Below are 14,260 nucleotides of genomic sequence, written 5' to 3'. Positions count from 1 at the left end.
AGTGCTGAAGAATATTTTGTAGGTTTGCATACATGTCCATCAGATCATCTAAGCACAACAGATCTCAAAAAAAAATTAGATACCTCTAACTGATAAAAGAATCTATCCATTTTCTTCCATTTTAAATTATAGGAAACTATTTCCCGTCAAAGCTAACTCATTGAATTTCCAAATATTCATTCAGCTCTGGTAATCTATTACACTTGGGTTCAGACTCGGGAAGGTCATATCTAAGGGCAGAATATTTCCACACTGTGAAGGTTGTAGACTACGATAAGATGAGTAGAATCAGGTGAGAGGGTCCTTAAGGTGTCAAGATCATCTCGCTGCAATGTCCCCTCCCACTCGTTTGTTCATAATGGTGTGGCAAAGTTCTCACCAGGGAGCAGCGAGTTCCCAGTTGGTGCTTTTCATTACTTGTTAAACAGCTTGCTAACAGCCCAATTCACTATGGGTAGCAATCTTGCCAAACCCACCATACAAAGTAGCCATGAGCAAAACCCATCAGTAAAACCAGAGCAGGTAACTCTGCTTCTCCATGAATCCATGTTAGCTATGGAGAAACTAGAGAGCAGGGCACAATCAGTCAGCACCAGCTGCACATACCCTTCTATAAATGCTGACATTCACTTTCAGGTATGTCAGCCACCATGCTGACATACTCCAATTCTCTGGCACTGTGAAAGGGCAAACTGGTCTAGCATGGCACACTGGTACCCAGAAGCTTACGGCTGCATTGGGTTCAGGGTACTGCATGGGCAAGGAATCCATTGCATGACTTTAACTAAGTCATCCATGAAGACTGCTCATTTGCACATTCATCTGGGTAACTATTGGCGTATTACAGTATACTTGCCTTGCAGTGCCTTATTGGCAACTGGCACAGTCTCTCCACCCCACCCCCAACCTGTGTGGTAATTCTCAACTCTGTTAAGGGATGCCTTCTGTAATGATGTAAGTGGGATGAATGAGTAAGATACAAGTGGCTGGCTAGGCTTTTAGGGATGGTGAGTGTTGGGGGAAAGGTGTTTGGGGTATTGCAAGGGAGTGAGGACGCAGCATGGAGGGTTAACAATGTTGGAAGATGGGAGTGAAGAGTGTGAGTGAGGGAAGATGTTGCATGCAATAGAGGGGTGTCAAACATGAGGCAGCAGAAAACCGTATACTACAAAATATTACTACCTTGGTCAAGTGGAGTAGATCATTAGATTAGATTAGATTAGGTTAGATTCCCTATAGTATAGAAATAGATCTTTCGGCCCAACAAGTCCACACCAATCCTCCGAAGAGTAACCCACCCAGACCCATTCCCGTACCCTATATTTACCCCTGACTAATGCATCTAACACTATGGGCAATTTAGTATGGCTAGTTCACCTAACCTGCACACCTTTTGGATTGTGGGAGGAAACCAGAGCACCCGGAAGAAACCCACGCAGAATGTGCAAACTCCACACAGACAGTCACCCGAGGTGACAATAAGACAATCATTGACCACCTTCCTGCACACGAGTCCAGTCTTTCTCACTCTAAAGATGGCACTAACTCAGTGGCAATATCTGGTCAGACTAACCATGGTGTGATTTACTCTGCTGACTCCTCTCCACTACCCAGTTCACAAGAACCTCTCCAAGGTCCCTCTCCAAGAAACATGGTGCCAGTTTACCCTGTCACGGTTGTCTCTCCTGATGCCTAACAAAGCCAAGCAGCACAACTTACAGAGAGCAGCATTCCTGTTGATGTGTAGTAGCCTTTGAAAGGTGGTGTGGCCCAAGAGTTGCTGGTCTTAGGGAGGACCTCTTAGTGGCAAGTTCTTCTATGAAATATGCATGGTAAAATGGGGTAGAGATAGGATATGATTCTTGCTGCGAGGCCTCGAAGATAATTAAAGCATTGAGTTTGGAAAGATAATGTAAGAAAACTCACTCGACCTCACAATGAAAATCACTCCATAGAAATAGATGTGACTTGCACTTTGCCAAAAAATGATAGGGTTCCTCCTTTAGTGTTTGAAAATGTCAGACTTTGTTGAAAGAAATTACTTGCAAACCTGTTGAAAATGGGTAGAAGTGCTACAGTACAAAATTAAGTAATGATACGTTTTAACAACGTGATCTTACAGATCACCCATTCGTCATGGTGTCATATTTCTGAATGCTGTGAATTTACTAAAGGATTATATAGTTCCAAGATCACTGTCATGTGAGCTTTAACATTGTATCTTCTGAAAACTATTCTTACAATTTGTATTTACGCACATTTTGTGAAGTCATTGCATACTTTCATTATATATTGATTATACAACGAGTGCATTGAGGAATTCTGTTTACTCTATGACTGTTTTTGTGCTGGAGGCAATTTATGTCAAGCTTATTTCACTTTAAGGATAGATAAATCTGGGGATTGATTAATCTCAGGTGATTGCCCTCCATGATCATAGTCTCTGCATTGGAGTCATTTGTTTGTGTTGAATGATCTTCAGTTTTGTGGAGATTATCATAAATTTCAAGTAAGAAAGTGCCCACCAGCTGTTATATTGATGAATTGGCGTCATGGCAAAGAAATATTGATGGAAAGAACCTTACTATTGCCAAACAGGAAATTATATTTGAAAGTGATCTGACTGATCTCCAACCTCGAGTAACTCTAGATGTGAAATGACAGTAGCATATGGGTCAGTAAGACTGTACATTGCATGAGCTAACACAAAAGATGTTAAAGAGTTTAACACAAAGAAAATCATTAGGCATATTTGGAAAATTGCACTAAGGTTACATTCTCCTATTTAGTGCTCCTGGCACATCGTTTAGCTTGATTGCAGAACAGGATTAGGCAGGAGAGTGATTTTCAAATTGCCTGTGAACTGTAATCATGTTACTACCTAGTAGAGCTGAAGGGGAACTTCTAATTTATTAGAAAATTACATTCACTATAACTACCCAAAGTGAAGAAAGGAATGAGATCTGCAATTCCAGAAGATTTATAATTGTTTGAATGGTTCTTTGAATTTTTTGTTTGGGGAATCTAAAATAATAGGCAATTCACCAAGGAATTAGAAAGACAGGTTAGGAGTAAATGGACCCTTCTTGCAATGGCAAGTTATGTCTAGTGGGGTACCGCTGCTGAAAAATGAGTTGTTAGAAAAGCGCAGCAGGTCAGGCAGCATCCAAGGAGCAGGAGAATCGATGTTTCAGGCATAAGCCCTTCTCCTGCTCCTTGGATGCTGCCTGACCTGCTGCGCTTTTTCAGCAACACATTTTTCAGCTCTGATCTCCAACATCTGCAGTCCACACTTTCTTCTAGTGGGGTACCACAAGGATCAGTATATGGGTCCTCATTGTTCATAATTGTTCCACCCCACTGAATAACACATTGGAAAGCCTCATATTTCTTGTACTCATTATAAAATTTAAAGGTTTAACAAAAGTATACACAGTTTCCTGATATACCTTTAAGATCCAGGTTGGCAGAAAGCAAGGACCTTGTTTCTGTATTGACAACAATTATGATTTATTACGAATAATTAGATTCTCATTCAAGATAAGCAATTATGAACCATTGATATATAACTCTACTGGTTAAAACTCTAACCTACTTATAACATTCCCTCCATACACACATATATACAGATAGCCAGAAACTCAAAAGCCATAGGTGTAATGGGCAGAGGGAAAGACTGGGAAAGGTACTTGTTCACAGGTTTGCTGAGATGATCATTTCAGCTTAGCTACTGTTGCTTCTCAATCTTCCTTTTCAAGTATTTCACTCACTTGCAGGAAGCATTGGACAATTGGTCACACTTATTCATTAGAAGTCACAGCTTACAGCAACTGATGAAGGAAAATAAACTGGTCTTGTTCAGGCTTATTGCAAGAAAATCTGAGTAGAACAGTAGTGTGTCTCACTTCAATTATTAAGGAGCTTGGTTAGATCAGAGTACTGTATGCAGTTTTGGTCTTGTTATGGATGTAGGTTTGCTCGCTGAGCTGAAAAGTCAATTTTCAGATGTTTCATTACCTTATTAGGTAACATCTTCAGTGGACCTCATGCGAAGTAATGCTGAAACTTCCTGCTTTCTATTTATATGTTTGGGTTTCTTTGGGTTGGTGATGTCATTTCCTGTGGTGAAGTCCTGTTCCTTTTCACAGGGGGTGGTAGATGGGGTCTAACTTGATGTGTTTGTTGCTAGGGTTCTGTTTGGAATGCCATGCTTCTAGGAATTCTCGTGCATGTCGTTGTTTGGCCTGTCCTAGGATGGATGTATTGTCCCAGTCAAAGTGGTGTCCTTCCTCATCCGTATGTGAGGATACTAGTGAGAGAGGGTCATGTCTTTTTGTGGCTAGTTGGTGTTCATGTATCCTGGTGGCTAGTTTTCTGCCTGTTTGTCCAATGTATTGTTTGTAAGTGTTGTACCCTATCTACCACCCCCTGTGAAAAGGAACAGGAAGTGATTTCACCACAGGAAATTACATCACCAACCCAAAGAAACCCAAATATATAAATAGAAAGCAGGACGTTTCAACATTGCTTCGCATGAGATCCACTGAAGATGTTACCTAGTAAGGTAATGAAAGGTCTGGAAATGAACCTTTCAGCTCAGCGAGCAAACCTACATCCAAAACCTCAACCTGAGCTACAAATCTTCTCTAAACTCGCTTGGTCTTGTTATCCCAGGAAAGATTTTATTGCAATAGAGGAAATGCAGCAAAGGTTCACCAGGACTGTCCTTTGAAAAGAGATTGGGCAAACTGATTCTGTATCCTCTAGAGATTCAAAGAATCAAGAATTCAAAGAATCTCTAAAGGATAAAGTGCGATCTGATCTCACTGAAACTTAGAAAATATGAAGAGGGATGGACAGGTTAAATGCAGTGAATAGTCTTGAAACAGGGAACACAATTTAAAAAGAGGAGAATTATTTTTACTTAGTGTGTTGTGAACCTTTGAAACTCTACAAAGAGGACTGTATTTGAGTATGTTTAAGGTAAGGATTTCTAAATACCAGTGGTGGACAGGATTATTGAGATAGAGAGGTTAAAAGTAATTGAGGTGTTTGACCAGTTCTGAAGGTAATGAATGTTGAGGCAGGCTTGATAGGCTGAATGGCCTACTCCATTCCTGTGTTCCTATGTGACTTTGGTTGAGATGTTGATCCCTTGGAAATTGCCATTACAGCCCTTCAATCAGTAATTTGATGTTAAATAATATATATTAAATGGATTTTTTGAATGATTTTGGTTTTATAAATGTGTGAACTGCTTCAAGGCACAATACAGAACACTTTTTATTTGTAAGCAAAAGTTTGAATACTGTCTTTCATAGACAAGAAAACATCTCAAGGTGTATCATTGTGCTATTCTAAAACAAGATATGACAGAGCAAAGAGGTATTAGATGAGACGACCTAAGGGTTGGTCAGAAGTAAGCTTTGAAGAATTTCTTTAAAGGTGCAAGGTAGAGAAGCAGAGGGGTATAGGGAGAACATTCCAGGACTTAGGGCCAAAGTATCTGAAGGCTTTGCTATTGTTGATGGAGCACTTGAAACCAGCAATGCTCAAATGTGGATTAGAGGAGAAGATATCCTAGACAGATATCTGGGGGAGGTTAGTGGCAGGGAGGGATATAGTGTGATTTGACAAGAAGGATGAGAGTTTCAAAATCAAGATGTTGCTTGACTGATTACCAGTGTATGTCAGTAAGCACAGGCCTGATGGATGAAAGGAACGTGGTGTGATTTAAGATACAACAGAGTTTCGATGACTTTAAGTTTTCAGAGGGTAGAATTTGACAGGCCAACCACGAGTCTGTCACAGTCGTTACATCAAGCTGAACAAAGAGGGTTTCAATGGCAGATGAGTTAAGACAGGTTGAAGTTGCCTCACCTTAGGGTCAAATATCACACCAAGGTTTCAGACACACTGACTGATTCAATCTCCAAATGTTCTTAGGAGAAAGATAAAGTCGGTACCGAGGGAACAGAGTTTGGAGTAGTGTAATGCAGATGTAAGATGAGAAATCTGACGATGAAGTAATATTGGAAGAATGGAGAGAAGAGATGAGATAGAATTCTGTGGCTAACATGTGAAAATTAATTCTGTGCTTACAGATGGTGTGGTTGAGGGGCAGCATGTAGATGAGAAACAAGAATGGTGTCCTTGAATAGATTCTTGGGGACTGTGAGGAATATGTTGCATTATCTTGCATTGGTAGGATGAGAAAGCATCTGGCTAGGATTAGATAGATATGAATGGAATCAGTGAAAGCAGTCCCACTGAGCAAGATAATAGTCACGCAGAGGCATTAAGAAGGATAGTGTGGTCAGTGTGTCAAAAGGTAAGTGGAGGTGGAAAAGAATGAGGAGGTAAACGTTATCTATGTCAAAGTCACATAGATGACATTGATTAAGGATGTTTCAATACTCTGGCATGCATGGAAACTTGATTTTGGAGAGATTCAATGTGGAATTCTGAGAAAGGTAGGTACAAATTTGGGAGGTGACAACATTTCCAAAAACTTGCATTTTAGATGTATGAAGAATTTTTGATTTTTTTTAACCTGCTCTTGCATGTAATTTTTACAATTAAGACAATTCCATTATTTCTGTTGGAATAATCTAGTGAATAAAGCTAGAATTTGAGTAAGATTCTAGTTTATGACAGTTAATGAACATTCACCCAAATGTTTAAGCATTGCTACAAAAAGACTGTTAAACTTCTCATTTTATTACTGAAGATCTTCAACTTGGCAAAACTGTGTTTATATCTGAGGGCACTAGTTAGCATCGTTGACACTTCACTGCAAGTAGAAGCTCATATTCATAACCGTATTGCCATTTTACATCATCACTCATCTGATAAACTGCCATTGTTACTGCACATACAAGAATAGATCATCATTGGCTCCACATCCTTAGTGCATACTGTATTTGGATCTTGTTTACTCTTTCACTAAGGCCCAAGTAGCATATCATCTTGTCATTGTTTTGGGATTGCCAGTGACCACCTCGGTAACTGAATTGGAGGGACAGCCATGACTCTTCCACTTAGGTTTAAAACATGGCCATTTGGTTGAAGCATGTGCAGTGTGTTTGCTGTGTAGGCTGCTTGCATATGCTGCAGGAGTGACATTGATATAGTATGGTACCATAGAGCAATATGTCCACCCTGCCCCTCCTATCACTTGACTGATCACTGCTATTAACTGACAAGCTGTCTGGCCATATGTCTGTGCTCAAATAGAAGACAAGAAAATTAATGAGAGTCTGTACATTCTGAATGAGGCAACATTGTGCAAAAAGGGTGCACAGAGATGTGATGAGCATCCAAGTTGTGCAGAGTATGTGAGTACTAAGGGATAATTTGGAGGTGCCGATGTTGGACTGGGGTTTACAAAGTTAAAAATCACACAACACCAGGTTATAGTCCAACAGGTTTAATTGGAAACACTAGCTTTCGGAGGTGGTTGTGGAGGAAACAATGTATAATTCCAGTTACATCACACTGTAAAATTTTGCTATAAATTCTGTGTCTTACAATTGTGTCCTCCACAACCACCTGATGAAGGAGCAGCGCTCCGAAAGCTAGTGTTTCCAATTAAACCTGTTGGACTATAACCTGGAGTCGTGTGATTTTTAACTTAGCACTAAGAGAGTAAGCTAAGAGCCCAGTGATGCAGCCTGTTATGATGAATGAGATGGTTGCCTGCCCATGTGTGTACAGAAGCCTGGCAGCAATTTGCCAATGTAAGGTGTCAGTGTGCTCCAAGTTGCTGCATCCAAGTGTTAAACTGTACTCCAACTTAGTCCTCAATCAGCCTTGATGATGTAGTGAGCCTGGTGCGCATTTGATTCCAACCTCCATCATTGAGGAACTGTGTTTGATCACTGCTCGGTGTGTAGATTAGATTAGATTACTTACAGTGTGGAAACAGGCCCTTCGGCCCAACAAGTCCACACCGCCCCGCCGAAGCGCAACCCACCCATACCCCTACATCTACATCTACCCCTTACCTAACACTACGGGCAATTTAGCATGGCCAATTCACCTGACCTCGTGTACTCGTGACGTTGGGGATTGCTGGCCAAGATGGAGGCTGAGAGGAGCAAGTGGTGAGCAGAATCCTGCTCTGCTCTTCATGTTAGGACAGTTGCCATTGAGTTTCTCTCTGCCATGTGGAAGAGTTGAAATTGCATTTAACTGAAGTAAGTTTGGTTTGCATGAGATGCCTACTGCTGCTCACTAGTGAGATTTTCAACTTGCTGTTCAAACTCTGGATGGAAAATCAGACTCTTTTCTCCATGCTGAGAACCTAATTTTTCTGATCTCCTCATATTTTCTCAACTCAATTGCCCCCATCATTCAGGGGCTGGGAAAATTCAATTGATTTGGATTTAGTTCACACCTGCTACTCTGTATTTTCATTGAAATAATCAGGTTTAGAGTTGCTTCCAAACTGACGTCAGAAAGAAAAATCTGCAGTAAACTACTCACTGTAAAAAATAACCAACATTTTGTAAAACTTAAAATAAGGCTTTTTAACATCTCATTGTTTTTTGCTGTTTGACTGGTCTGTGGCAGATCATGAAAATTCTTCATTCAACTACGAGCAAAAGCTGTCTCTGATGCCCCCTTGTGTTTACAGGGATAAACAGTCAGTGCCATCAATCACCTATGATAAAATAAATGTAGGATTTAACATTAAGTTGAGGTGGATATGGCTGATACTTCAGACTTTTTCACAGAAAGAATGTGTTAGGATTAGTGTTAGAGTTTTGCGAATGTGGTACAAGAATGTTATACAGTATTTAAGAACGGGAAACTCAATTTTATATTAAGATGATTTCAGAACATGAAATAATGATCATTGACACTTAGACGTGTTGCTCCTTTGATAGATACACCTTTCCGTGTTGCTTGGCAGTCTGCCAGAAGCATGGTAATGTGTGAATGTCAGTACTGCAACCTATTGTTGCCTCAACCATTGTGGATAAATTGTTCCGAATATTTTGTTAATTACCACCTTTTATTGAATAGATTTATTGCTCTTTGCATTTCAGAAATATTCAGAATTTTGGATAATAGGGGCGGCATGGTGGCTCAGTGGTTTGCACTGCAGCCTCAGAGTACCAGGGTCCCAGGTTCAATTCCAGCCTTGGGTCACTGTCTGTGTGGAGTTTGCACATTCTCCCTGTGTCCGCATGGGTTTCCTCCGGGTGCTCCGATTTCCTCCCACAGTCCAAAGATGTGCAGGTCAGGTGAATTGGCCATGCTAAATTGCCCGTAGTGTTAGGTGCATTAATCAAAGGGAAATGGGTCTGGGTGGGTTACTCTTCGGAGGGTCAGTGTGGACTTGTTGGGCCGAAGGGCCTGTTTCCACACTGTAGGGAATCTAATCTAAACGTATATTTGTTCTGATAGTGTGGAGGAATTGAGTTAATGTCAAATTTGAGGCAGTTCTACTTTTGGGTTTCTATCTATTTCATTTAATGCTAATTAAGAGTCTTAATGGTCAGGGTCCCTCCATGTACTTAAAGTAATTCTTTTGAAAGAAATTCCCCAGGCTTTGCAGATGTAATAAAGACAAAACTGTCTATGTTTGCATCAATATTCTTTGAAATGGACAACAACTTCTGGCATTGACAACTTGCAAAGTTCTCACATAGAAATCCAGATGTTTCAGTCAGCCATTCCTCCACACACTGTTGAAGACCTCACAAATGGAAATCTAAGAAATCATTTTCACATGAACTTTCACTTTTTATGATGCTCATCTTGCTGAAGGAACTCTTGACAGTCCTCTTTGGTAAAGAATTCCACAGATTTACTGCCATCTGAGAGAATAAATTCCTTCTCATCTGTCTTAAAAAGGTGACCCCTTACTCTGAGATTTTTCACTCTCATTATAGATTCTCCCACATGGGAATTAGGTTCTGCATTTACGCTGTCAAGTCCTTTAAGAACCTTGTATGTTTCAGTAAGAATGCCTCTCATTCTTCTAAACCCTAACAAATAAAGGTGCAAGGATCAGCCCAATGCACTAGCACCAATACCAATATGTTTTCCCTTGGGTAAAAGGGTCAAAACTGTTCATAGCGTTCAAGGTGTAGTCTATATAGTGCCTTGGGTGGCTAACTAGGCGTTGGGTGGCTAGAGTTTGGCAGTGGAGGAGGCCGAGGACTTCCATATCCTCAGAAGAGTTGGGATGGGGGGGTGTTAAAGTCTTTGGCCTCAGGGTGGTGGGGTTGTTTAGTGCATGTGTCCCAGAGATGTTCCCTGAAATATTGTACAAGTAGGCGTTTTGTCTCCCCAGTGTAGAGGGGACCACATCAAGAGCAACTGACACAGTAGATGACGTGTGTGGAAGTACAGGTAAATCTCTGTTGGATGTGGAAGGATCCTTTGGTGCCTTAGATGAAGGTGAGGGGGGAGGTGTGGGTGCAGATTTTGCAGTTCTTGTGGTGGTGGAGATGATGCTGGGAGGGGAGGGTGGGTTGGTGGATGTGTGGACCTACAAGGGAGCCATGGACGGAATGGTCTCTTGGGACTCAGATGGGATGAGGAGGGAAATATCTCCCTGATGGTGGGGTCTTTTTGTAGGTGGCGGAAATGGTGGAGGGTGATGCAATGCATCTGGGGGTTGGTGGGGACATATGTTGGGGACACCACCCATGCCCTCCATGACTTTTTCTTTCCCCAGCCCCCAACTTGGCACCACCCTCTTGAACTGTCCTACTTGTCCATCTTCCTCTCCAATCTATCACCTTCACCCCTACCCAACTACTTTCCCCCCAGCTGCATGCCACTCCCATTTATCTCTCAGCCCCCTTTGGCCACGCCCACATTTCTGATGAAGAGCTTATGCCTGAAACATTAATTCTCCTGCTCCTCGGATGCTGTCTGACCAGCTGTGTTGTTCAAACACTACACTCTTCAACTCTGATCTCCATCATCTGCAGTCCTCACTTTCTCCTAACTAATGCCTTGCATAGTTTTAGCAAGACTTTCCTACTTTTATACTTCATATCCTTTGAAGTAAAGGTGAACATCCCCTTTGCTTCCTCTATGATCGGTTGAACTTGTTTGCTAGTTTTTGTGATTTATGGAATAGCTTTCTCCATTTAAGTAATATTCAGTGCACTTTTGTTTCAAGCCAAAGTGTGTAACCTCACATCTCCTCACATTCCATTCCACCAACCAGGTTTTTGTCCACTTGCTTCACTTGTTTTGTACCCCTTTGCAGACTCATTGTATTGTCCTCAGTACTTGACTTCTTATCTATTTTCATGTTATTCACAAACTTGCCCAAAGTACATTCACATTCCTCATCCAAGTCATTCACGTATTTTGTAAATGATGTGGCCCAGCAATGATTTATGCGGCAGTCCACTCGCTACAGGTTGCTTTCCTATAAATTTCTCCTTATCCTAACTCTTCTATTTGTTAGCCAAATCATGGGGTTTTATCATATTAAGTGGCCTAACATGCAGTACTTTATCAAAACCTTCTGGAAATTCAAATATATACATGAGCACTATTTCCCCTTTATCCTGCTTGTTACATTTGCAACGAATTCCAGTAAATCTGTGGCACATGGGCGGCATGGTGGCACAGTGGTTAGCACTGCTGCCTCACAGCGCCAGAGACCCGGGTTCAATTCCCGCCTCAGGCGACTCTCTGTGTGGAGTTTGCACATTCTCCCCGTGTCTGCGTGGGTTTCCTCCGGGTGCTCCGGTTTCCTCCCACAGTCCAAAGATGTGCAGGTTGGGTGGATTGGCCATACTAAATTGCCCATAGTGTTAGTTAAGGCCTAGATGTAGGGGTATGGGTGGGTTGCGCTTCGGCGGGGCGCTGTGGACTTGTTGGGCCGAAGGACCTGTTTCCATACTGTAAGTAATCTAATCTAATCTAAATTTATTCAGCATGACTTTGCTTGACCGTATTATGTATTCTTAAGTACTGTCCTCTTATATCCTTTATAATAGACTCTCAACATTTTCCCAATAACCTTATAGTTGTGTTTTTTATCTCCTTCCCATTTTAAATAAAGCTGTTACATTGGCAATTTTCCAATTGTCTGGCACTTTTCCAGAATCGAGGGATTATTAGAAGATTGCTACCAGTGCATCAACTGTGTCTGCAGCTACTTCCTTTAATATTCTAGGGTGTATCCTGTCTTTGTCTTCTTTTTTTCACCATCTTCTTCCTTAACGGAATGTAACTTATTGACAGTTTGTATAATATTTGTATGTAGCATGCTCAAACAAAAATGTAAACACAGTGGTAACCTGGGTATTTCCACTAATCTTTCTTTATTTTTCCATGGTGAGCATGATTACACTTCTAGATCATGGAATTTGGAAAACTCTGAACTTACTCCAGTGGAAAATGGCATGGTTTGAGATACATTTGTCCTGTTTAATACCTTTCTATCTTATTAATTATTGACATTGGGCATTATTTAATTTGCTGTGTTTAAGGTTTGTGTGAAGGGATGTGTGTTTGGTGCTTGGTGAGAATCCTCCAAATGTTGGACACAAACAAAAAAATCTTGTAAGAGATTTAGACACAGACAACAATGTGTAAGGAGATCCCACACATTGTTAGAATGTGTGAAATGTGCATGACGAGACTGCAGATAACAGTGACAACATCACCATCTGACAGTACTCTGGGATGCTACTTATTATGCCTCATCCCTCATTTATTATATTTTCAAACAGACCTGCACAAGTTGCTGCCCTTTACGAGAACCTGACAACAGCAGAACCCAGGCTGATTCTCCAGTTTGAATCTGTGATCATGAACTTCATTCGAGATTCCATGTTGCAAAACACAGAATTGGAAAAACTAGCCCACAGTGTGAAAAGGTAAGAACAACTTACAATGAATGTTCCTGGATAGATTTTCCTTTGTTGTGAATGGATTTAATTAAGAGGCATATATAGAGGAAAGACAGACTGGAAGAATTGCAACTCGACAATGGAGATTTCCTAACTTCCAACCAGTTCGTTTGGATAGATGGAAAAATTGGGCAGAATCCATGATTGGCATTTCTCCCAGTTTTGGTTTTACCTGCACATTTTCCTTGTGCTCAGGTGCAAAAGAAGAAAAGTGGGTGAGGATGACAGATTTCCTCCAACTCAAGGTTATTCATGAACTAGACGCGTTTAAAAGGACAGTTGACAGTGATTACATGGTCATCATTAGGTTAGCTCTTTTTTTTAATAATTACAGATTTTTAAAATCGAATTCAAAGTTCACCGTCAGCTATGTTGGGGTTTGAACCTACACACCTGTTGAGGATAATAAGCTGTAATAATTCTGACCTGACCACTATTTATGTACTAATATCCAGACACAATATTAAACATTAGGAGGTCCAAAAACGTCTCTGGTTTCCACCATATACCTTATCATCTGTAACGTTTACATTGATTTCATCCCCATCTCTGGCCACTGTCTTTGACTGAAGCACATTGTTGGCGAAGTCACCATTTTGTTCAATGTGAAACTGAGCTTATGATTCTATATCATACTTAAACTATCAGTGTTATCAGCCACATCTACTCCTTCCACTGTCTTTCTGCTGAAACATTCATCCTTGTTTTCAGTTTCTCTAGAATGAACAGGCTGGCTTAAATGGAGAAGACACGATCTCAGCTGGAGCCCGGCAATGCCTCCTGTAGGGAAGGCTTTCTAACTTAAGTGCGACTCAAGATCATAACTGGAAAGCATATGATTTTCCTGAGATTAAAGGACCCAGTATCACTGCTGGATCCTAGGATACAGGTGACCAATGGAAAGATGGAGTTGAGGAACACTGAGGAGTGTTGGCATCAAGGCAGTGGTGGATGCTGGTAGTCTCCTCCTTCCTGATGCCAGGTCATACAGTCATAGAGTCATAGAGATGTACAGCATACAAACCCATTGATCAAGCGCTAAATAGCTTTGAACCTGCGAATCCCGTGAGCCCTCTGCCAGCTGCTTGGTTAGTACCAGCAGCAGCAGAATGAGATCCATCAGGTATTAATTTCCACTTTAGGGTCTCAGTTGGTGATGGGGCATAAAGGCCTTCTTGTCCATGAATTAACTGGGGTAAAAAAGGCAAGATTGCTGTCCTCAGATGGGGCATTAAATTCCAAAGTTTCTTGACCATTCTCCCACTTTAAACTTCAATCATCTGAACCCAAGTTGAAATTTCCTTCCTAAAGCAATTCATGGTCCCACCTCTTGCTCCCCAAAATCTACCTCTTCTTCCAAGCTT

General features: G+C 41.1%; 1 protein-coding gene across 2 annotated transcripts in view; it reads left to right on the top strand.

The window, feature by feature from the left end:
- The window catches only part of rasef (RAS and EF-hand domain containing), a 77,211-nt gene that overhangs the window by 6,771 nt on the left and 56,180 nt on the right, over nucleotides 1-14,260 (top strand). For both annotated transcript variants that reach the window (XM_072585479.1, XM_072585487.1), the window contains exon 2: nucleotides 12,717-12,863. In XM_072585479.1, the coding sequence (XP_072441580.1) occupies nucleotides 12,717-12,863 (147 nt within the window). The remainder of the gene's footprint in view (nucleotides 1-12,716; nucleotides 12,864-14,260) is intronic.

This window comes from Chiloscyllium punctatum, chromosome 2 (assembly GCF_047496795.1).
Source record: "Chiloscyllium punctatum isolate Juve2018m chromosome 2, sChiPun1.3, whole genome shotgun sequence".
NCBI lineage: Eukaryota > Metazoa > Chordata > Chondrichthyes > Orectolobiformes > Hemiscylliidae > Chiloscyllium > Chiloscyllium punctatum.
Note: the sequence above shows the minus strand (reverse complement) of the source record. Positions and strands in the feature narration are given on the sequence as shown.